The sequence below is a fragment of the Pseudochaenichthys georgianus genome, chromosome 24 (assembly GCF_902827115.2).
Source record: "Pseudochaenichthys georgianus chromosome 24, fPseGeo1.2, whole genome shotgun sequence".
NCBI lineage: Eukaryota > Metazoa > Chordata > Actinopteri > Perciformes > Channichthyidae > Pseudochaenichthys > Pseudochaenichthys georgianus.
The window spans coordinates 33,843,188-33,868,372 of record NC_047526.1 but is presented as its reverse complement, the minus strand read 5'-3'; the positions used below and the strand labels follow the sequence as shown (position 1 = coordinate 33,868,372).

At 39.6% G+C, this 25,185-nt stretch overlaps 2 protein-coding genes and 1 pseudogene across 2 annotated transcripts; all 3 read right to left on the bottom strand.

Moving 5' to 3' along the window:
* Window positions 1–937: 937 nt before the first annotated feature.
* LOC117440269 (hatching enzyme 1.2-like) lies at window positions 938–4,243 on the bottom strand. Its single transcript, XM_034076572.2, has 11 exons — window positions 4,135–4,243; window positions 4,002–4,055; window positions 3,883–3,918; window positions 3,746–3,796; window positions 3,626–3,679; window positions 3,499–3,545; window positions 2,624–2,693; window positions 2,424–2,538; window positions 1,757–1,929; window positions 1,403–1,484; window positions 938–1,245 (listed from the first exon to the last, which is right to left on the bottom strand). The coding sequence occupies exons 1-11, from the start codon at window positions 4,166–4,168 to the stop codon at window positions 1,113–1,115; spliced, it is 849 nt and encodes a 282-aa protein (XP_033932463.1). The 5' UTR covers window positions 4,169–4,243; the 3' UTR covers window positions 938–1,112.
* Window positions 4,244–7,646: 3,403 nt separating this feature from the next.
* On the bottom strand, window positions 7,647–12,898 carry LOC117439507 (uncharacterized). The gene is made up of 21 exons (XM_034075415.2): window positions 12,783–12,898; window positions 12,634–12,704; window positions 12,455–12,550; window positions 12,246–12,370; window positions 11,711–11,854; window positions 11,551–11,631; window positions 11,299–11,463; window positions 11,126–11,222; window positions 10,826–11,043; window positions 10,588–10,744; window positions 10,102–10,310; window positions 9,904–10,021; window positions 9,577–9,776; window positions 9,394–9,508; window positions 9,142–9,311; window positions 8,967–9,064; window positions 8,757–8,887; window positions 8,393–8,582; window positions 8,166–8,307; window positions 7,961–8,081; window positions 7,647–7,890 (listed from the first exon to the last, which is right to left on the bottom strand). The coding sequence occupies exons 1-21, from the start codon at window positions 12,800–12,802 to the stop codon at window positions 7,820–7,822; spliced, it is 2,739 nt and encodes a 912-aa protein (XP_033931306.1). The 5' UTR covers window positions 12,803–12,898; the 3' UTR covers window positions 7,647–7,819.
* Window positions 12,899–18,453: 5,555 nt separating this feature from the next.
* LOC117440128 (uncharacterized) lies at window positions 18,454–24,751 on the bottom strand (annotated as a pseudogene).
* Between the last annotated feature and the right edge of the window lie 434 nt (window positions 24,752–25,185).

The window sequence follows — 25,185 nt, the reverse complement described above, 5'->3', positions numbered from 1 at the left end:
CTGTTTTCCTCAAGGTTGTGTCTTCCTGGTCGAATGTACTTATTGTAAGTCGCTTTGGATAAAAGCGTCAGCTAAATGCAATGTAATGTAAACATTTAAGGTTGTGTTCTTTTGTAATAAATAATAAATAATGCAAATAATTAAACAGGCATTTAAAGAGATAAAGTCCAGAATATTATTGAATTTATGGTAGTTTTGAGTACGTTATAAGCTGTTTAGTGATCCATGAAAAAAAAGGTAGAAAAAAAAGAATTCATGTATGATGATTTAATAGCAGTTATTATGGGCGTGTACATTTTTGCCACGAAGGTGACCAGAGGGTAAAAAATGCATCACGAGAGTATACAAAACACGTAAGAGTAAACGACAATGGATTTAAAAAATTTGACTCAAAAAACACTTCTTACAGAATTCCATGCCAAAAGCTGTAACACAGCTGAAATGATTACGAAATCAAAAAAAAAGTCAGGAAAAATGTACAAAAATGGTTAATGCAGTCTTGAATTTTATTTAGATGATTAATTTCATCAGGCTTGATTGATAAATATAGTTGAGTATCATCCGCATAACAATGAAAGTTTACAGAATGATTCCTTATAATATTGCCAAACGTTAGCATATATAATGTGAACAAAATAGGTCCGAGCACTGAGCCCTGTGGCACTCCATGGCTAACTTTGGTTTGCGTGGAAGATTCATCGTTAACAAGTACAAACTGAGAGCGTTCAGATAGATAGGACCTAAACCAGCCTAAAGCAGAATCTAATATAGAGTTAAATGCAACAGTAAGGCTATTTTTATCATCGTCAACATGAATATTAAAGTCACCTACGATAATTACTTTATCCGTTTTAAGTACCAAAATTGATAAAAACTCAGAATTCTAGGTATAGGCTTGTAGGTATACGTTTTCAATAAAAGGAAAGAGCAAGTGGGGTAGGATTTTCAAAAACTTTATTAATCTCATGGTTAATGTCAGTTAACATCAGCGTGGCTCAGTGCGTCCCTCCTCATGTCTGAGTAAAGTTTGAATACTTTGCATGAACTGAAAACTGTACTTCAGTTTGGATTATGCATGCGTCTGTAATATATTTCGACAGTAGCGCAGTTAGTTAGTCGTTACCACAGTGGTAGAGTGAGTTCAGCCTCAGTACATCCAGCTCACTGAGGTGTGTCCTTTGACCTATCTGCACCCCGCTAGTCTTCGACAACACCGTCGGACTGCCATCTTGACTGAAGTAAGACCTGAAACAAAAGATCATTTACTAAATAGCTGTGTAGGATTATCACATACAGTTCTTCCCAAGTTAGAATGCATTCATCCTGTATTGGTATTATTATTCGTTTTTCTTTTTAAATGTTATGCAGGGGAAGAAATACACGAGGATGGGTTTAGACTTACTCTCCGTAGTGCATGATGGAGTTGAGGTCATACGGCAGGTTCTGAGTGTCTCCTTGTTTCACCTCGAAGTTGCTTCGTTTCCCTTTTTCAAATCAGGAATTATTCATTACACCTTGATTTCTGCAGAACATGGAGTTGGTTTGTTCTAATCATCCTAAGCTACAGCACCATTTTATGTTTTATTTCTGTGCCTTTAAGGATTTGTATCATCTAAAATAAAACATTCAAAACGTACAATGTACTTCTACATCGAATTGCCCCAAAAATACATATGCAGTTTAAAATATGCGAAATGGAAAAACTATTCATTGTGTTTTGTTAATGCAGGATAATGTCTCCCAGCGAGGTGTTCACCTGGCATGATGTTGCTCCACTCCACAGAGATGTACTGGTCGCGGTCCCTGCGGTTGTGTTCGTGGTGCAGACCCAGAGCATGGATGATCTCATGGCAAACATTACCCACAGAGCACGAGGGGGCGGAGTACAGCGCCTGGGCTCCTCCTACACATCCAACGTAGGACGCACAGCTGCAGAGACAAGAAAAGGCATTTACTCTCCTACTTCCGGTAACATAAAGCCAAGCGGAAAGAAACGTTGTAAACCAAATGTATCCACGTGTTGCTGCAGTATAGAGCGGCGAAGTGCCTCCCTTTCCGGGGGACCTCCATGGGACCTTATTTCTGAGAGTTATTTGCACAATTTTTACCCCAAGAAAATCTATCTTCCCAGTTATCATTGGAACTATATCCACTGGAGAAACTCCCTGAAATAGATACAAATAAATAACCTTCAGTCGAGGCTATTTATACGAGAGCAACACTTGTATTTGAACTTCCAATACTTAAAAAACAAAAGAGTTTGCCTTCATTTGCTGCCTTATGTGAAAAGAAAAATTATATATTTAAGGTGTTCACAAGTGTTATATTACTACTAGATAGTTATGAGTGTAGACACAAATCAAAATACCTCGAGACAAGAGAGAAATAATAATAGTTTTGGGTTGAATAGTAACATCTCTCACCCTTTGCCATTGCGGAACTCGATGTAGTTCAGCTCTGTGGTGTGAGGCTTGAAGCGAATGCAGGTGACGTCTGAGATCATCTTGAAGGCAGCGTGGATGTCAAACGCTCGATCAGCTGTTGGAATGAAAACATAACAGTTGCTAATCACTTGTTGCTAATGAGTCGAACATTAGAGTGGGTTAATAAAGAATCCACCCACCGAGTTCCTGACTGATGGTGTACGGCATGACGGCGTCAGACCACAGGTTCTGCACGGCATTCCTGTCCTCCTGAAAATATAAACAGCAACAACGGTTCGGTTTTATCGCCACACTTTCAACACTTCCATGGATTTATAAATATGGTTGTTAATCGTCTTAATTTACCAGTTTTGAGCCCAATTTCCATCAACAATTGCAGAATTCTGAAGACTTCATTTTACAACTTAAAAGGTGGGGTTGTAGGCAAAGTCTTTAGTCTTATACATCCATGGGTAGAATACACAGCCGGAAAAAATCTGGCTCTTCCTTCAGACTTCCTTACAGAGCCCCTCCTCCAACACACACATGACCAATGAGGGCACGAGATGAGTTTGTGCACAGATGGAAGGCTGACAGGCAGGCAGGCCATCCAGTTACTTTAGCCAGGCCGGCTCAGATGATTGGTCGTGCTTTTTATAGCGCCACGCTTCCACAGATGACATTTTTTTATGTATTTATTGTCAAAGCATTTAATGTATTCATTGCTATCGGGATGTTAAGATCATTCCATGGAATATAACAAGTGTTTCTGAAGTGAATTACCTATCCCACCTTTAAGGTCTACCTGACTTAAAAAAAAGCATTATTATTATTTGTAATAATTCTAAGAAGTAAGCTAGTCGGGGAGGGGAGTAGTGGTGGCAAAGGTAGAATTGTTATTAGTTTAAATATTTGTAGTTTAATGCATTTGTTTTATTAATTTCCCCTTCAATGCTTTCCCTTAGTGTGCCGGCTCGCCCCTTGGTGCTCAGGAGTCTTTATTCTTTGTTTTGCAATAATAAAAACAGTTGGCCAGGAATGTCATTGCATCCTAAAGAAAAGTTGTCCTTCTTACCGGGATCAAAATGTCTCCTTCTTGGACAATCGCGTCATCTTCAAGCCCTGCGACGTGATAAAACGAGTCACTGTACATTGCATCTATGAAATACTATATTTGTTTTACACATGTATTCAAAGTTTACCTTCTAGAGTTTCTGAACTGGATCGCTGTGGCTCTAGCATTGAAACCAACACACCTAGAGAAATCTGAGGGTTAAATCAAATCCTTTTAAAACACGACATTCAATATCTGATAAACGTACCTGTTGCAGGATGAGTCATATTCTGGGTGCCATTTAAGGGAATGACACTACCTGTACATTAAATATTAAGTGAAACATAGTTTAAAACAAATAGAGATAGAAACAGAATGTTCAGTTTGTATACAATTACAGTTTACCTTGTTTTTGCACATCTGACATCGTAGTAACATTGTCTACAAAAACAAAGAATTCCTCGTTAATAATTTGTATATTTGATCAAATGCTTTTAAAAAACAATAATCAATTGAACACCAACCTGTTGCATGACTGGTATCCTCCTGTGTTGCATTTATAGAGACACCACCAACGACTGCATGCAAAGAAAGAGTGAATAATCATTATTATTATTATTAGGCACAATTTGTACCTTTGAATGCTTAAATTCTTACCTGAAAGCATGCAGATGAAGACCAGAAGCCACATAGTGCAACACAGTTTCAACAAACTAACAAACTAGTGTCCTGACTGTCTCCTCAGCAGCTGTGATCACTTCACTGATTATAGGCTCTATATATAAGCATTCAGCCTGACCTGTAGAGGGCGCTGCAGTGGGTTTAAAGGGGCTAACACAGTATGATATCTATTCATAAGGTATTGGTGTTATTTGTAGGCCTTTTCTTGACATATATTGCGCAATGGGGACTAATTATTAGGGTCTAGGTCAACAATTTGCAACAATATTTTTGACTCATCGGTTTTACGTAACATATTTATTTTCTCTTACCTTCTTTGCAAAGAACCTGGTATTTTCTGTTATTCATTACCTAAGTCACATGTGTCAAACTCAAGGCCCGGGGGCCAAATCAGGCCCTTGGTGGATTTCATTTCAACAGGGCATGTTTGGTTTTCTCTTTGAGGGAAATATTTGTTTTGAAACTGTTGTTGGCCTGTGGAAAAATATCATAAGAAAAGCTGCAGATAGAGATATTGAGACATTTAACATTTACGCTAGAATATGTAAAGCAGGATCTACATCATAGTCTATCGTTTCTGGCAGGTAAATGAAGTGATGGTATAAGAAGCCGCGACCCCCAGAAGAACAGTGCTAGTGACTGGCAACCCCTGTCAACTGGGGGGGGGGGGGGGGGTAGTGAGCAAGCGAGTTTAAATGTCACTTTCGATTGCATGTTATAGCCCAGCGCAACACCTTCGTCACCCGTTGCCTGTTTGTAGCATTTTCAGGCGATTTGTAATCCGTTCTAGAAAACTGTGTTTTTAGGACTTCAAGAAGCGTATAGAACAGGGGCGGTTCTAGGGGGGGCCAGTGCCCCCCTAACACTGACCTCTGACCCCACTGTGGCCCCCCTAACAATGAACATTTTTTTTTTAAATGTATATTTTCCGATACTCGGTTTGCCAAAAACCGCAGGATTTTTTTGCTGTAATGTGAGATTGTGCAGACACCCTTATGTAAAGTAGAGATGTAACTGTTCATTGCCTTTATTTTTATATAAATATGGTGTTAGTGCAAACATTGCACCATAACTTAAGCTGAAGCTAACAGTAATAACTATAAGATCTATCTGAAATAAATAAGTGCACTGAAACAAATACCAATAACTGTATTGCATTGTTTTCTTATGCGCAATTACTTCTAGTCTAGTTCTCTTTTTCGTCCTGCATTTATTGTGCCCCCCTCAGAAAATAACTGGCCCCCCCAGTCAAATTGGTCTAGAACCGCCACTGGTATAGAACAAACAATGGATGTATTTTATGAACAATTATCCAAGCTGGAAGTAGATTTAGATGTTTTAGGAGTGAGAGATTATTATCTAGTATAGGCATCCAATCCATGCATATATTTGTTTTTATTTCAAAGAAATATTTCTTTTGTAGGCAAACCAACTCCATGTTCTGCAGAAATCAAGGTGTAATGAATAATTCCTGATTTTAAAAAGGGAAACGAAGCAACTTCGAGGTGAAACAAGGAGACACTCAGAACCTGCCGTATGACCTCAACTCCATCATGCACTATGGAGAGTAAGTCTGAACCCATCCTCGTGTATTTCTTACCCTGCATAACATTTAAAAAGAAAAACAAATAATAATACCAATACAGCCTGTGTACTTTACACTTAAGCCATTTTTTCACATGTTGGGCTCGTCTGGGCTTTTTTTGTAAAATGCTATTAAAACATGAACCTTGGTGACCATCGGGCTGGCCTGCATGGTCTGTCTACAAAACACATTTTATTTTAAATTAAAAAAATTAATTATGCATGGGTTGGATGCATATAGGGGAGAGTGAGGTAAGTTGAGCCATTTGTTAGTTATGCTGTTCTCTAATCAAGGAGAAATTACACAGTACAAATGAAAACACACACCTATAGTTCAGGATGTCTCCTATCAATGGCAATGATAATAATTAATATTTGATCAAGGGCAGTGAAAATATTACTTCTTAAAAAAACTTTAAATGTAGCCTACAATGAGCTCTTATCAACTTGGCCTACTTTCATTCATGTCTCCATTGAAAAACTGGCTCAACTTACCCCAAGGCCCATGGTTCAATTTACCCCAGAGCCACCATTTTAGAAAAAATACCATAGCATTACAATTCAGAGTCATCTTTAGCTTAATGATTCACATGGTTTAATACGCTGCCAACACATCAACATATACAGTGTGTTTAAACCTGGATACTTTTTTCTTGACATGACAGCCGATATAGCTGACATCTAGAAAATGTACTTGGCACGCAAAAAAGTTTTTTTTGTAAAAATGTTTACTTACCAGACCACAATGAGCATCTCTCTTTCACAGGCAATGAGAACTGGGTGGAGCTTGCATAATTTCTAGTGACTTGATTACAACTATAAGGCGTTGCCTGGTTACAGGGGTGGTTCAATGTATCCACTGGCTCAATTTACCCCCTTCTCCCCTACTAGATAATAATCTCTCACTCCTAAAACATCTAAATCTACTTCCAGCTTGGATAATTGTTCATAAAATACATCCATTGTTTGTTCTATATGCTTCTTGAAATCCTAAAAACACAGTTTTCTAGAACGGTTTACAAATCGCCTGAAAATGGTACAAACAAGTGGAAACATGTGACGTAGGTGTTGCGCTGCATGGGCTACATCATGCAATCGAAAGTGAAATTTAAACTCGCTCCATTGCGGAGATATTTTTCCACGAGATTCACTAAAACTGTTATTTTGGGGGTCGCGGGCTGAAAAGTTTGGGAACCCCTGCACTAACAGCTTCTTATACCATCACTTCATTTACCTGCCAGAAACGATAGACTATGATGTAGATCCTGCTTTACATATTCTAGCATCAATGTTAAATGTCTCAATATCTCTATCTGCAGCTTTTCTTATGACATTTTTCCACAGGCCAACAACAGTTTCTAAAAAACTATTTCCCTCAAAGAGAAAACCAAACATGCCCTGTTGTCGTGACAGAAAAAGTGCAGAAGGAAACATCCATTAAAGTCAGTGTGCTGCTCTGTGATGCTAGTTCAAGCAGTTACTTGGTATCTCATCTTGGGTGCAAGGTCATCAATGTTTGGGCTCAGGAGACCCTCAGGATAGAGTTAAGGTGTGTGTGCAATATACCGGCGGGCCAGATCCAATAGGAATTAAAAATTATCATGCGGGCCGAAATTAAATCCACCAATGGCCGGATTTGAAAAAACGCCCAATCATGTCTTAGTGAGTCTCAAGTAGGCGGGGCAATAATAACTTCCGAACGTCTTTCATTTAGCGCCTAAATCAACTTATCATTTGTAGTTGTTTATTATATAGGATATCATTGCTACATATGTTCATGCTTCTCTGCATTTTGTTGAAATTATGAGGGTACTGGTTGACACAGAACCTGCTTTTATTAATATGTCCCTTAAAATTGACCACAGAATATGCAATACATTGATAAAAGCGACTATAAATAAATGTGGCTTTTTGTTTTGTTTATTTTTATCAAAATACACGAGACGTTACTGTCATCCATCAATATAAAAGGCAGTACAGTACATTCATTGATAAAACTGTTCCCCTGGTCCCAAACAAAACAATGAATACAATTACATAAGGTGCAAATGACAATGTAAACACTTGTAGAAAATATTCAAAGGTTAGCCAGAATAATTGCCCCAGAGGAGATCTGCCTTTGGCGTGTTGAGTCGGTGCTTGTTCGCTCTGCAAAACAAGTAAAGATTACCAACTGCACATCCAGATCGACTACATTTGTTCAGACTCGGTCACTTACCCTTTTTTACACCTGCAGGTCTTGAGTAGCTCTGACCTGGAGGATGCACACACTGGCCTCTGCAGGAACCATCTGCCTGGCTGCTTGTGTCACAAATCACTGCATCACAGTGGACATAGATCTGTGGACGGACAGGATGATTTCTTACACGTGGCTACATGCAGCAGTGGCCAAAAGACTCCAGATTTGGATTTACAAGACTTACCTGGTCTTTCAGAACCTCGTCATCTTTAGTGAAAGTGAACATCTTTACAGAGAAGCGCTTGATGTGGGACGGGACTAAAACTCTGGAGTCACTCGCAACGGGATGGAAAATGGTTGCATAGCTGTCATTGCGATTCTCACAGCTAGTAAAGGAATTCGAAAAGTTAATAAAGCAGCAGTTAACAAATGAAATGAGAGTAGTTAGTAGTTAGTTTTGCACAACATTACCCGTCCACAATGATGTCCCAGCTTGGCAGAAATGTCCTATCTTCATAAAGGGTTGCCCAACAGTTCTCAGCAATGAGTTCCAAGTGCGGGTCGGTAGAATGCATCAGCTCTACCTCAAAATACAGAGGCTGCTGCAGATATTTCACCACTGGATAATCCTCTGCTTGGTAGAAGAGCTCGTACGATGGATCTGCAGGAGAAGAGTCCCGTTAGAGAAAGGAGGCCTGGACATTTACAGTTTCATTTCATACCAAACCTTTATTTAATCAGATTGGTCCCTTGAGATCATAGATCTCTTTTTCAAGGGAGACCTGCAAACAGTGTTTTGTATGCATGAACAAGATATTGTAAAATTCCACCATGCCTTGGGAAAGCCTCATCTGCACCATCAGCTCCCCGGTGCCGATCTCTGCAGCGGGCTCATAGGTTCTTGGTTTAGCGCTGAAGGCAACAGTCTGAGTCTCATTGACCACATAGAAGCAGGAAATGGTTTGACTATTAGGGAAAAAAATATATATATAAATGCATACATTGAAGGTGTTCATCTCCAATTATACAGAATCAAATATTTTACCTGTAATCAGGATCAACTGGTGATGTGTTGGCTGCTCCTTTGGCGTTGTTGTAAGACAAGCTGATCTCATTTTCATACATCATGTAGTTGTCAAAGAACTATTAAACAACAAAAACGCATTAACATTTGATAAAGAACCCTTTTGATATGTGATTGAAATGTGATTCACACTCACCGTTCTGGTGGTTCCACAGGTATCCACACTGAAGGAGAAATATGCAACGCGATCGTCGCTGAACTGTGGTGTGCAGGACTGGTCCTTTAGCGTCAGCTGACTTGGCTTCAGATTACGAGTCGATTCAACCTTCACAGCCACAGCGGTCATTGTGCCATTGGGGTGGCACTCTGGAGGAAGAAGCAGGCAATGTGTAAAGCAACACAAATCCATCAATTAAAGCAGCAAATATACTTGCATGTTCCATCTTACCTGTTGCTTTCAAGGGGAAGTAGCAAGCCAGATAGAGATCAGCAAGCACCCAGTCGTTTGCACGATCCAACAGAAGCAGGTCAATTCTGGATTTGACTGATTCTGCAGTGAGCAGCTGTGGGAAAGAAAGTAAAGTTAGCCAATGCAGAAGATCTATGGTGGGATTTTGTAGTTTTGACATACCTCGAAAACAGCGTCCTTGGCAGTGTATGGCAGAATGAGGCTGAGGTGTGTGCCGTTCTCATAGAAATTGTAGTCTTCAGCCATCTCAGCCGTCAGCTCTCGAGGTCCAACGATAGCCTTGAAATTAGAGCCGTGACTCCCGAACTTCACGCTGATGTAAAACTGGTTCTGGTCACAGGTGCCAGCAATGATGGGTAACACTAGAGCAGCAAAACAGGCATTATCCATTTGATTGGGTAGCTTTCACTCTTGTATATGTTTTATTTAATTTTAGAAAACACAATTTGCATGAAGATATTGTCAAAAGCAAATTCAATATGATCTCACCAACATCCTGCAGAGAAGCCTGCAGGTCGACCGGGAGAGCAAAAGGAGTTTCTTCAGGCAGGACGATCAACCCAAAGATCAGAGGGAGGAAGTAGGATGTAACCATGCGCTCAGGATTCTGCAACAAATGAAATAAAAGCTCAGCAACACTGAAACTATGCTGGTACAAAGTGATATTTTGAATCTATAATGTCATACATGTTTTAAGACAACATCGGCATCAAAGGGCACTTGAAGAGAGAAGCTCTTGGAGCCATTAGCCAAGCTGTGTTCTTGGACTGTGAAGCCTTTGGCATTGCTCTCCTCAACAGTGAGGACCCCGGTGGAGAAGGTGATGTTCCTCAGCTCAACGTCATGGAGGAAGGTTCCCAAGAGAACGCCGAACACCCGAGTCTCTGGGACAGTGTCTGAGGAACAGACAGTGGCAGGTTTACAACTTCTAAACCAGCCACAACATTGATAGAGAAAAATTGAGTAGTTGGATTGAGTGCTATTTAAAAAAAACAAAAAAGTGCCCTTTGTAAGCAAAAGTAGATTTTGTACTTGGCTTCAAATCCTATCCAAACACACCATTTTGCAAAAACTGAAGACTTTATTTCATGGTTTAGCAGTCTTCAGGATATATCCGAGCAAGCCCGAATTCAAATGTCATTTTTTTCATACCTACTAGAAAATGTGACTTACCATCCTGGATTTGGGGAGATTGAGGCATCAGAGGGGTCATGATGGGGAACAAAACCTTGTATCTGGTATCATCTTGGGTGTCATCTTCTCTCCACAGTACCTCAAGCATGGGCTCCACAAAGTAGGTGATGTGGTACTGGTAATCTGAGGCATGGCTCTGCAATAATTCATGACATTTCAATAAAACATGCAAATTCACTAGTGACTCTTGCATTTCTAATCTAGAGCTTTCCCCAACCTTGTAGTAACCATCAGGCGAGCCCACTGGGATCTCGACGACGATGTGGAAGTCTGTGGTGCTCAGTGTGTACCCCCGTGCGGCCATCTGAGATCTATCAAGCCTCTGCCCGTTGATTCCCATGTGCATTTCTGAGACTGTAATTCTGCCGTCCAACAGAGGAGTCACACGGCGAGGTACGTGCCAAGAGATCATATCCTCGGTGAAGAGGACGCCACCTGTTAATGACAAAATGGAGCTGTTGAGGTTAACTGCAACAATTAAGCTTACTGTGAAGGCAATATGTTGCTCAGGACTCACCTTTGGGACAAGCAGCTGCCAAGTTCACTACATTCAGACCCTGTGGTGCCATGTAGTAGGCGCTCACCCTGAAAACTTCCATGGGGACTCCAGCCACCTAAAGAGAGGAGAGGTTTAATATAATTGACAAGGAGGGAAAGGAAATAAACACTGTATAGGAGTGTGTTGCTTACATCCTCTGAATAAGTCTCTGCTGTATTGTACGGGCTTCGCATAACCAGACGACTAGAGGTAGTTTTGGCAGCGTAGCCGGCTTGTTCAGCCTCTTGCAACACCATGGTCACTGGTTCTGGGGTGTAAAACGTCATCTTCCAGATACCTTGTGATGCACCAGAGGCCTACAGGAAAGAACAAATAATAATTAAATCCTCATTGGTGTAGGGAGGAATTAAACTGTAGTATCTGAACAGTTTAATTCAACATACTTCAAGATTGGCGTTGAGCTTCTCGTCTTTACCATCCCGAGTCTGACCCTTAGCATCACGGTTAGCCATGTGGTGCGAAACCTAAAACAGAAATTGGTGGTTTTAGCATTCGTTTCCATACACACAAGATGGTGGACTCATCAATATAAAGATGACCTACTTCCATGTAGTTCCTGTCGCAGAGGATCTCCCTGGAGGCCCAGCGAGTGTAGCTGCAAGTCTGAGACACATCATGACTGACCACGTCTGATGGATTCTCGCCGTATATCTGAAGTCTCAAGCCAACGTTAAATGTAGCATCATCCTATAAATATATAAAAAAAACTAAGTGAAACTCCCCAATATTATTTGGTTCCAGCTTCTTTGTCATTTCAAATGTAATATCCTTGCCTTCAGGGACACATTTTAAGTCTAAATGGATATTTGTGTATGTAACAAACAAGTCAAGAAAGTACCTAGTAGATTAATAGAGGAATACAGTGCTAATATTTTAGGGATGTACCAAACAAAAAGGGAAATGTACTTTGGGTCTTTTAACGGTAAGGGGTTACAAATAAATTCAGGGAAAGACAAAAATGGGAGCAACCATGTGTTTGTTGAGCCATTAATTCAGTCACTTGAGACAGAATTAGCACAGCTAAACTTGGTAGAAAATTACATTGAATGCTGTTAAACCACTTTAGCTCAAAACAAACCTTGTTGTCCACAAAGCAGCCCATCAGGGAGGTGTAGATTCTGGTGTTACCCCACGGGTCAGACTCCATGCTGTATCCACACTGAGCAGCCATGCTAGGTGTTAACAAAATGTGCTTGGTGCCATCTGAGGGGAGAAAATAAGCTTTGTCAGGGACCCCTTTCCTCAGTGATGAACCAATCAGCTGCATTATTAGCAGTTAATACTTACTGATCGCCTCCACCTCAAGCTGGTTTCCCACTGCTAAAGCCTTGTCCAACGACAGTCTCATTACATTTGCGGCACAGTCAGACCTTAACCCACTGCCTGTTAAAAGAAAAGGCTTGTGAGGAGAATGTAAACCGACTTAATATGCCGTGTAAAATGACTTCATGAGAATTGAAGCTTACTTGACTGCGAATTTAGCTTCACATTAGGCCTGGCTTGACACAAGATGATAGCTGCAGCCATCCATAACAAACTTGAACACATACAAACACATCATTTAGAGACAATTAAGTACACACATAGAAAGAAATCTACAAGAAAAGTAACTTACATGCTCCCAAGCCTCAGCATGTTGCAGTTTGTAAGCAGTCAAACCAAAAAGAATACAGTCAGTATCAGAGCTTGGCAATGTCCAGCACACCTTCCAACAAAAACACAAGTCTAAAAGGAAGGGGTCTGGATGATTAACTGAGACATCAGCAGCTGCTTTATATTCCACTTAATGACAAAGCACAGGTGAGGCTTGTTAAGGATTCTCCACACACGCACGCACGCACGCGCGCGAGCGCACACACACACACACACACACACACACACACACACACACACACACACACACACACACACACACACACACACACACACACACACACACACAGGGTGAGCTGATGTATGCCTAGTTTATTAAGAACATATTGTAAAAACATATGCATGGAAAGGAAAAACACACATTTTTTTCAGTAGTGTAAAAAAAGTATTTATTGTTCAGCAAAAGTAGATTTGTATTTGATATTATACATATATTACTTTTTTATATTTGAAGAAGCAACAAAATAATCCACAGTTAATAATAAATTAAACTTTTCCTTAAAATCACATGTGCTTTTGATTTTTCCTTTGAGCCTCCTTATAATGACTGTAATCTAACACTTGATTATTGTTTGTATATATGCTGTATATATATTGACCTTTCCAAAGCGTTTGACACCGTTGATCATCGCATTTTAAAGCAGAGGCTACTCAGTATTGGCATATCCAGCCTTGCAGTGGGGTGGTTTGTGAACTACCTCTCTGAAAGGTCCCAATGTGTTCATTTTGATGGACTGTCTTCTGAGTGGTTAAACATTTCTAATGGTGTACCACAAGGTTCTGTTTTAGGACCACTTTTATTCTCCATATATATCAACAGTTTAGGTGATAATGTGGATGAAGCTACTTTACATTTGTATGCGGATGATACTGTAATGTATTGTGCAGGTCCCTCCATTAAAGAGGCTGTTGTTAAATTAAAGGCTGTTTTTAACACTATTCAGACTCAGCTCTCTGAATTAAAGCTTCTTTTAAATGTGGATAAAACCAAGGTAATGCTCTTTTCAAAAGCAAAAAAGACACCAGAGCCAACCTGATCTCACCAGAATGCGTGACTCCACCACGACTCCTTAACACCACAATGCGTGGTGGAGTCACAAACTTTGTTACATTCACTTGTAGGCACCACGCAAACAATCCCTATGTAAAGTGAATGAGGCTCCTTTGTCGTGGGGCACACACGCATTTCTACAACGTCCCGCAGTGAGCTCTTATTCTATAAAATGTTTTTTTAAATCTACTTTATAGCTTGTAGTAACTCACGGGAAGCTTCTTTTATTTAATTTGTATTCATAATAAAAAAAAGAAAAATTCGGCAGAATGTAAAAATTACATTAGTTACGAATTGTTGTTCTTAAAAAACTGCATTGTGTGTAATACAACTGTGATTTTTATTAAATTAGTTAGTTTTTAAGGAAGGCCAGAGCTTCAGCCATGTCAAATAGATTGTTCCCTTTAGTTAACGTTATTTAAAAGATAATGATCATGTCCCCTCTATTGTATTACGAGCATCCATTGGATAATGGAGAATTGTAACCCCGGAAGTAAGTATTCTCCTTACTGTCGATTGATTTTACAGTGATATCTGCACTACTCATCGACTAAAAAACACCAGATTATCCTTGTTAATTACACAACATTGATTGGTTTGAATTGTGTGCAATGCTTTTGTATTTTCCCCCTTCGATTCGGAGAAACAAATGTTTTTTCGGAGTTTTAGGATGGCCGAAGACACTACACTACCCAGAATCCTCAGCTATCGTTTGGGACTACACCATGTGCTTAGCTTGACAAACCCGTGATCAGTCCTCAACCTCTGTGATTGGATGTTGGAGTGGCAGTGTGCTAAATGTACACAGAGCGTCAAAAAGGATTTTTTGAAATGGAATGAAACCCATCGACGGCACACTATTCAAAACAGGAATCGAACGTGTCCTACCCCCCCCCCCCTTAGGTCACAGGCTCCTCCAACAGTGCTACGCAATAAAACAGATATGCCTACACAGAAAAAATAGTGAAATAGTGCAATAAGAGTCTATATAGAAGTAATAATAATAATTCCTTACATTTATTATAGCGCTTCTTCAATGACTCAAAGCGCTTTACATATACACACATTACACATATATCATACATGGTACATGGCAATGGTCAGAAACTGTGGACAATACCCACAGGAGCAAGTTCAGGTGAAGTGTCTTGCCCAAGGACACACCGGCTTTACAGACGCAGCAGCGGGTTTCACCCCTTGATCTGATGATCATTGCACAGCACACTGCGCCACACCGTCCATCTTCACGCCTCGAGGTCATTGAGGTGCTTTTACAAGTATACATTGGTATTATACATGTACTGTGGACAATACCCACAGGAGCAAATCCGGGTGAAGTGTCTTGCCCAAGGACACAACGGCGGCAGGAGCAGGTTTCGAACTGGAGTTCCCCAGCACTCCCCCTTGATCTGATGATCGGATGTACAGAGCACTGCGCCACCCGTCCCAAGAATAACAAGAACAAGTGATTGGAATATGATATATTAGATAAATAATTTCTAAGTAGCAGCCAGATGAATGTTATGGATGTTGTTTCTAAGTTCAGGTGTTTAATAATCGTATAGCCTGTGGGATGAAGCTGTCTCTGTGTCTGGTGGTTTTAGTCCGGATGCTGCGGTACCGCCTGCCAGACGGCAGACAGAACAGTTTGTGGCTGGGGTGATGGGGGTCTTTTATAATCCTGAGGGCTTTCTTTAAGGTTAACCTGGTATTTTTACTCCACTACATTTATTTTAGTTACTTTACAGATTTGGATTAATGATGTGAAATATAAATAACCCTTAAATCAGACTTTAGTTACACCTGAGTGAAATTCAGTGAAGGTGATTGTCAAGCGCCAACAATCAGGCGAGATATTTGATAGTTGGTGCTTGAGAAGACTAAATATTTATCTGCAGATCCTTTTAAAGCATATTCATTATTCGTTATTCTCTAATAGTTAATTAAAGACTGTATATAATTGCTATGTTGCACATTCCTTTCAAGATTTCAAGATTTTCTAAGGTTTATTGACATATCATATGATATACACAACAGTGTAGTTATGCAATGAATGAAAAACTAGGATCACAGGTTCCTCAACAGTGCATTACAAGACATCTATCAATATGGGTGTATACTTCCACTGTCGTATTCTGAACATTTTTTATACTATCTACATACATAAGATTATAATTAATGTGTATAATATCAGTTAAAATAAGTGCTTCAACATAGTTAACATTGCAGGAAAGTTGATTGTCAAGTTCCAAAACAAACCATGCAATTTAGACTTTGTCAGGCTTAATATTTATCTGTAGATAGATACCCCAAAGCTTTTTTCTTATTTAAAAGAAGACCTTAACCTAAAGTATTCTTTAATGTTTAAATAAAGCCTTATTAGTTAACACATCCTCCTATCAGGCACTAAACTGTTTTATTCTAGATATCATTTGAGTATCTTCTTGATATTTTCTATTCTATATTTATATCATTGACCTTCTACTTTCCCACTATTTTCTATGTACTCTTAATATTTAAATGTTTTCATAAAATATAACACGTTCAAAAGTGCTTTACAAAAATGAAAGACATTAAGAAAAAGGCATTTTAAACAGTCATTAAAAAGCAACACAATCTTCCTGCAGTGCAATTACTCTAAACGTGCAATAACGTGCTTTAACCAGTAGGTGGATTGGGTTAAAAAGCTGTAAAGTTGACAGTGTTAACAAAATAAAATATACTGCTGTTTCCGGTTTAGTTTACGACGAACTTTTTTTTTTCATGGTGTAGTCCCAAACGATAGCTGAGGATTCTGGGTAGTGTAGTGTCTTCTGCCATCCAAAAACTCCGAAAAAATCTTTGTTTCTCCGAATTGAAGGAGGAAAATACAAAAGCATTGTACACAATTCAAACCAATCAATGTTGTGTAATTAACAAGGATAATCTGGTGTTTTTTAGTCGATGAGTAGTGCAGATATCACTGTAAAATCAATCGACAGTAAGGAGAATACTTACTTCCGGGTGTAAGATTCTCCGTTATCCACTGGGAATGGACGCTCGTAATACAAAACAGGGGACATGATCATTATCTTTTAAATAACGTTAACTAAAGGGAACAATCTATTTGACACAGCTGAAGCTCTGGCCTTCCTTAAAAACTAACTAATTTAATAAAAATCACAGTTGCATTACACACAATGCACTGTTTTTTGAGAACACAAATTTGTAACTAATGTAATTTTTACATTCTGACGAAAAATAAAAATTATTATGAATACAAATAAAATAAAAGAAGCCTCCCGTGAGTTACTACAAGCTATAAAGTAGATTTAAAAAAACGTTTTATAGAATAAAAGCTCACTGCGGGACGTTGTACAAAGGAGCCTCATGCACTTTACATAGGGGTTGTTTGCGTGGTGCCGACATGTACATGTAACAAAGTTTGTCACTCCACCACTCATTGTGGTGTTAAGGAGTCGTGGTGGAGTCACGCATTCTGGTGAGATCAGGTTGACCAGAGCCTGTTTTTGATATTGTAACTACGCAAGGAACAAAACTTGAAGTTGTTGCCTGTTACAAATATAAGTTCCTATTTTATTTTATTTTCCCTATCGCTACGTAAAAAAACTCTTGATCAGGTTATTTCTGGCTTTTTATGGAATGGAAAGGCACCCGTAAGTAAATCTACTACTACTACTACCAATTTAGGAGGCATTTTAAGTTTACTTCTGCATCCACTTTAGCTCCCTTATTGGGAAACCATTTATTCCGACCTGCCTTAGCTGACCCCACTTTCTCTGTATGGCATGAGAAGGGCCTGAAGACTTTTAGAGAGCTTTATAAGGATAATACCTTTCGTAGTTTTTCATTATTTCCAAATTAGACACTGTACCAAATCCCAGTTTCCATCCTTTCCCTCTCTACCACCTAATCAAATATGGGATGAGTTTCTTTGTTCCGATCCCCTTCAAAAGTCACTTATTTCAAAAATATATAACAAACTCCTGACCGATGACAGCTCACACACATACCACTAAAATCAAGGCTGCCTGGGAGGCTGAGCTAGGTGTGAGCTTGGGTGATCACTGGTGGGACACTGCTCTTAACAGGATTCATACGAGTTCATCCTGTACTCGTCTCACTCTCATACAGTTCAAGGTGCTGTACAGGGTTCATTTCTCAAAGGCACGATCGTCACAAATATATCCCACTGTTATTGACATCTGTGACAAATGTCAAGCCTCTCCCTGCAACCTATCCCATATGTTCTTCTCCTGCCCATTAGTGTTTTCCTTTTGGCAGAAGTTTTGAGGATATCTCAAAAATACTCACTGTGAAAGTCTGTCCCCATATTGCCATATGTGGGTGCCCAGAAGATTACAACAGATACAACTCGGGGCAATTTGATATTCTGGCATTTACTTCATTATTGGCAAGACGACTTCTTCTTTACTGTAAATCCAAAAAAGCAGTACATACTACATTTAAATATATGTGATTTGGAATGGAGAATCAGTTTGGAACTCCCCATAACCATAGAAAACACTACTATAGATGAAAAAAATCTCCAATATTCCCAAGTAAATACTATAAGTGTAAATTATTTTTAAATATTTTATTAGGACTTTGTTTAGGAGCGCATTATAATGATTGGTCCCGAAGTCACGCTTTTGAAACCAGGGTCATCTGAAACGGCAAGTTTTTGACCTGTGGGAGAAAAAAGAAAAAATATATATCTTAGCCACTTTATTCAAAAGCCATCGTCACATTTGATAATTTGAGCCAACACGTGTAAAACTTATTGTACATTACTGGATAATGAAATCAGCATGTATGAGAGCATACCCTTCATCGTGTTGTCCTGGTCTGAACACTGCACATCCACTGGATTTCTAACATCACAGATGACCACCTCACAGTGGACAAAGACCTACAAGATATGAACAGATTTAAGGGTTGTTATAGACAGCGTACTTTAGTTTTCCAAAATCTGAACAACAACAAATAAAAATCAAGAACATTTATTCTTATGACTGATAGTACCTGGCGGTTCAAGTTATCCTTGTCTTCAGCAAAGGCAAACATAGGGACCTCAAACCGCTTGAAGTTGGAAGGATAATGAACTCTGCCCTTAGGCAAAACAGAGTGGAAGATCACTGGGTGCGGGTCCCTTGAGTTTGCACAACTGATGGAGAAAAAATATATATTTTATTTGGGTAAAGATGTCCTAAAGTCTGCAACATTAGCACCCTATGATTTTTAAACCATCCCTTTTGTACAGTTTGACAAACAGTTCATTGGGACAAGAAAAAAAAAAAATATATATATATACAAGTTACCCGTTAACAATGAGGTCCCATTGAGGGAGGGACATCTTGTCCTCCTCCAGCGTCGCCCAGCAGTGCGCCAGCTCAAGAGATACTTTAGGGTTGTAAGATCCCATCAGTTCCACCTCGAAATACAGCGGCTTTTGTAGGTACTTTGTGATGGGATCGTCCTCTATGCGATGAAACGCACTGTAGGAGTCGTCTGAAGTGAAGCAGAACATGTTGGCCCGAATTATTAAGGATTCAGACAGGAATAGAAACATTAAGGTACATAATGCAGAACAGTTTAACTTGGATGTAGTCAACATCCCAGGTGCCAACTCAGTTCATTGGTTTAAAGAATAACTTTATGAAAAAAAACATTCCAATTACTTAAAGTAACTAGATTCATATGAACTGTCTCCAAGTTACCCAAAATCCTGCATTTTGATAGAAAGTGTTATCCTGTCTCTTTGCATTAAGCTTTTTCAACGTGTTGACATGATAGAACTCTTATTTCCCCCAGTTTCTAGCTTTGGGAGGACTTCAAAGACTTCAAAAATAAATCTAATCCTTGGCAAGCATGCGAGAAAAAGAAATAAAAACACACAAGGCCTGAAGAACTTTCTTTACCCAAAGCAACTCTCATTTCAACCTGCATCTCGCCTCGTGCATCGTCAGTGTACGGTTCACTCCTGCGAGGTCGGCTGTTGAAGCCCATAGCCTGGTTTGTGTTGATGTCATAGTAACACAACACCTTAAGCCTGAAAGAAGAAAATTCTTAAGGGGGGACACTTAGAACTGTTAAATTGTTACCCATTGGCACCGGTAACATCTGGGATTGCACCACAGAAGGCTTTATGGCGTACCAGTTGACTTCCGATAAGGAAAATACCATTTAAGAGTCTTTAAAGTTTTGTCACGTGGTTAGCCTACAAAGTCTCTGCATTTGTTTTAAAGTTGGCGTCAGACTGTCAGTTTACATAATGGTGAACATGAATGTTTACGGCTACAAATAACTGATTTTTTAAATTTATTTTTTTCATCGAGTTACAAATATGGTTTTTCTAGCTGAAAATAGGCCGCCTTTAACCGTTTTGCTCCAAAAACATGCAACTGTGAATAATGTCCAAGATGAGAATTTCTCTTTTCTGACCAAAAGTCTAAAACCCAATGACCTGAAGTTTATCTTGTTAAGACAAACAGAAAGCATTAAAAAGCTGACATTAACAAAACCGGAAGCACTTTGTTAATTAATCTTCCATGTCATTTTTCAAACAACAGCTTTGATAATAGATTAATCAGCCAACCTTCAGCTTGGTGATTCGAAGTCTCGAGATACTCACTCAAACTCCTTCGACTGTGACAGCTTTCCCAATTCAAGTTAATCTGTGATGGAGATTTCATTCTCATACAGCATCATATTGGGCAAAAACTAAGAAAAGACAAATTGAAAGAAGTCGTTTCTCAGTTTTAATCCTACCGCAATCAGCAAGCTGTTCAGCAGCATGCTTTACCTTTCTGGTCGTCCCACAGGAGTTTGCAGTGAAGACAAAATAAGCGTACTGGTCGTTGCTGTATGTGGGGCCACAGGCGGGGTCTCTGAGGGTGAGCCGTCGGGGGTTCAGACTGGGAACAGACTCCAGGGTTATAGCCATAGCCGTGATGGTCCCATTAGGGAAACACTCGATCAGACATTTGTATGCATTGGAGATTCAAGCCTACATAAGAAAACGTATTCTCTTTAACAAACCAATTAGCTTTGTGACGAAGTTGCAAGCCAAGGGCCAAGGAGAAGTCTTGGATAGTTTTGTTGGTCTTCGGATATCTCAGAGTGACATCCAGTCTGCTCTTGATGGATGACAACGCAACAGCCTGAGAAGTTTTCAGAAACAATACATTATGATTTATAGACGACTATCATCTTGACAAATGTTGCCAAATCCCTGCACATTTAAAAGTTTGGTTAAGAGTCATACCTCGACCGTAGCATCAGCTGCAGAAGATGGTACAATCAAACTGAAATGTGTGTCGTTCCCCATGATGCCGTACTGCTGAGCCAGGCTCTCGTTAAGCATTCGTTTTCCCATTATGGTCTGAAAGTTGAATCCTTTGGTCCCGTATTTCACGAGGACATAGAAATTCTTATCATCACAGCTACCTGAGCTGCAGAGAGAGGAGCTGCAGAGGGAGGGAAATACTTTGAAACAACTGTGCTCGTTTTGTTATGAATTCCTCTTATCCATGGGTACAGACCTATGTCTTCCAGTTTAGCTCTCAGGTAAGCAGTGGCAGTAAATGGAGCATGCTTTGGCAGGACCAGGAAGCCAAAGGTCAGATAAAGGGTGTAAATTGTAACCCCCATTTCTTTCTGTTGGGAGAAACAGATAGTTATTAGCTGACAAAAGAAAAAAGAAACGCATTTCCCACGTTGAGTGTAAGGCTCACCATTTGTCCTACGACACGGTCCGTGAAGGGCACTTCAACAGTATAGACCTTGGAGCAACCGTTAGGGGACATGTTGTCAAAGACTTTAAAGCCTCTGGCAAAGCAGTCGGCCAAGGACAAAACCTCATAGGGGGACCTGATGTTCTTTAGCATTACATCAAAGCCCACCGGCCCAATCAACGCCTTAAACATCATCTCCTTGGGAACAGTGGCTGTAGGTCAAAAATTAAGAAATTAAGGCAGGTTGCAATTTATGTAAAAAAAGTAGCATGAGTACCAAGATAATATGACTCACCATCAATGACTTGTGGAGGTTGAAGCTGCAGGGGAGTCTCGACGGGGAGGAAGACTTTGTATCTCGTGTCCTCATTAGTGTCGTCTTCAGTCCAGAGCAACTCGAGCATCAGCTCATTCATATAAGAAGTGAAGTACTGACCATCCTGGACATGACTCTGCATAAACAAACATCCTGAGTAAGGCATTTCCTGAATAACATTATCATCTACAGATTAAAAGAAAAAGGGACATTTGTCTGGCAATGAAGCACTAGATGATGCCACAGTCAAACATACTCAAACGATCCATTTACATTTGTTTTGTACATACCAACAGGATTTCAGTAGCGTTATCTTCCATGAAACAACAAAGTGAGAATGCTTGTTAAACTGTCTCTAAAGTCTAAAATAACTTTAATGTACCATTTAACTATGCCGATTTCTCCACTGTTGTGAGAAATTCTTTAGATCCAAGAAATATAAACATCTACATTTTGCCCTTTTGTAGTATTTCAGATTTTTTTTTTTTTGCATAGCTGCATGACTAAAACGACCTCGTCAATTTATGGACTAAATTGTTTTATCTAACCTTGATCTGGCAACCAGCAGCCCCAATAGGAATTTCAACAATGACGTAAAGGTCATCGAGAGTCAGGGAATAGCTTCTGGCCGATATCTCTGAAGCTTCGAGCTTCCTCCCATTGACGCCCATGTTCACCTCCAACAGTCTGAAGTGTTTCGGGCAAATCAGAGGGGCAATGCGCCTCGGCAGGAACCAGCGGATTGATGTTTCAGTAAAGAAAACCCCACCTGTACACCAAAAAATATATATATACAGCACTTAGGGTCTAACATGGAAAGTTTTAAGGAAAAGGGCTAACGTTTCCGAAATAGTGAAATCCTCAAAACATTTAGACTGAACAAATGGTTAATCCTTCGTATTTTATTTAAACAATCTGAAAAAAGAGAATTCAAATTATGAATTTAGCAGCGACATACAGTAACACATCCTTAAAGTGTCATTTAAATAAATAAAGCACTTCTTCCTAGATAACAACTCTGGTGGGGAAGATATTTTTGGCTCCATTTTTAGAAAAGTTTGATATTTAAAAAATGCTGGAATCAGAAATAATAGTGACAGATGTTTTTTTTTATTCCTGACAGTAAAAGTGCCCCAAATTCCCAGTGAAAAACACTAGAAGACATGACATCAGTGAGTCTCTTTACATTACCCTGAGCTTGAGGACAAGCAGCTCCTGCATAAACTTGAGTCGTCAGCTTCGTCTTCTCAAATATAATCGAGGTGCTGAGCACAGTCATCGGCACACCTGCTACCTGTGGGGGGAGATTACACAGCATGTGGATGTAAATGCATACTGTGGTAACATAATAATTTCCCTCCTAAAAATATGGGGGGTTATAAATAAGAACTCACTGATTTAAGAGTGCCAACTATATTCCAGACAAAGTAATCCATCCGATTACATTATTGTATCTATGGTTGTAAGTGTAAGCAAGTACCTAATGGGCTGCAAGTGATTCAACAAGTCTGCCTGAGGGGAAAGATATCAAGTGAGAGTTGTTTGAATCTCAGTGAACTGCAGTCCACTTACATCCTTGGTGTATGTTTCACGTGAAGGATTTGGGCTTCGCAGAACCAGCCTGGTAGGAGTGCTTGAGATCCCATAACCATTTCTCTGGGCTTCGTCCACCTGCATGACCCTCTCCTCAGGAGTGAGGAACACCACTGTGGCGATTCTGGAGCCTGCGTCCATGGGCTGCTGTGAGGCAAATATCAAGAAATTACATACAAGATGTTTCTAGAATAAGAAAAGAAGAAAAAAAAGGCAAAATTAGCCAATCTTACCTCAGCAGCTTTTCGGGGATCCGAGAAGGCAGGCAGGTTATAATCATTTGGAGCTGCTTTTTTCACAGACACCTAGAAATGAGGCCACTCCATAAGTGATAATCAATCTCTGCAGTGACATGAAATGTACCAGCCTTGACACTCATACGAGGCATCAGGCCTCTAATCATCTAGACGGGAACATGCCATGCTGCGTTCACTTGCCTCCATGTAGTTGGGTTTACAGATAATTTCCCGGGAGGCCCAGGAAGAGAAGTAGCAAGTTTCTTCCACCAGATAAAACTTGTTGATACCACATTGTCAGATTGTAGCCGCAGACCTAGTTTTGTTGTGAATGCTTTATCGTCCTAAAAACACATGGAAACAAGTCTCAAAATGAATTGCCACGTCAAAAGAAACATTAGGTGCTGCGTCACAAACTAGCATTCAGTCGTTTTTACCACATTTTGAGCAAAACAGTTTTGGACGGAGGCATAAATCACAGCGTTTCCCAGGTGGTCTTTCTTGATGGTGAAGCCACACTTAGAAGATAAACTTGGCGTGAGGATGATTGAAGAGTTATCTGAGGAAACAAACAAGAAAAGTTTGAATTAAAAGTTAGATTAAGTTAAGAAAAAGCAATATACTTGAAATGTCACCTTACTTATGACAGCGGACACTTCAAGAAAACTTCCTCCAAGTCGACTGACATCCACACGCAGCAAGTTTCCAAGGCATTTAGAGTTTATCTCTGGGATTAAACATTTATATTAGATAGCAGCACACAAGCGTGTTGAAAAATATCACAAAATGACAAAAACGTACTTATTGGGGGCTTATTTTGTGCCTCAATGTTAACAACTGCTACAAGGAGAATGAACCACCTTAAAAAGATTGAATATGTTTTAAATGTATAAAGAAAAATGAACCTTAATTTAAAATAAATATATACATAAAAAAACAAAACTACAAACCCCAATCTAGCTAAACAACCCATGGCAAGAGTTGGGAGACTGGTGAAGGTCCCTGGTTTTTGCACTTTTTAAATGAAGTTGATGAGGGAGGGTCCTGCTCAGCAGATATAACCACACACAGGTGGAATACATTACTGCCTGAGGAAGTGATTGAGCAGGCCTGTGTGTGTAATCTAGTCTGAAGGGAATCCCAACATTTAGGGCATTGAAGGAAGCAGAATGGCTGACTGAGTGGGGAGGAGTATAGAAATATCTTTCATTAAAAAAGAAGCTGAAGCATGGCCAAAGCAGTCGGTTGAAGTTATAAATAAGTGAGAACAGCTAAATATGTTAATCAGTTACCCAGTTTAGAGATTAGTAAGTATTTGGCATGAGCATTAAGTTAATTTACTTATTTGTTTTGAACAATTTTATATATTTGGTATGTTTCTTTGCATATACTTTTACGTTTAAATACTATACATTTTGCTGATATACTCACTT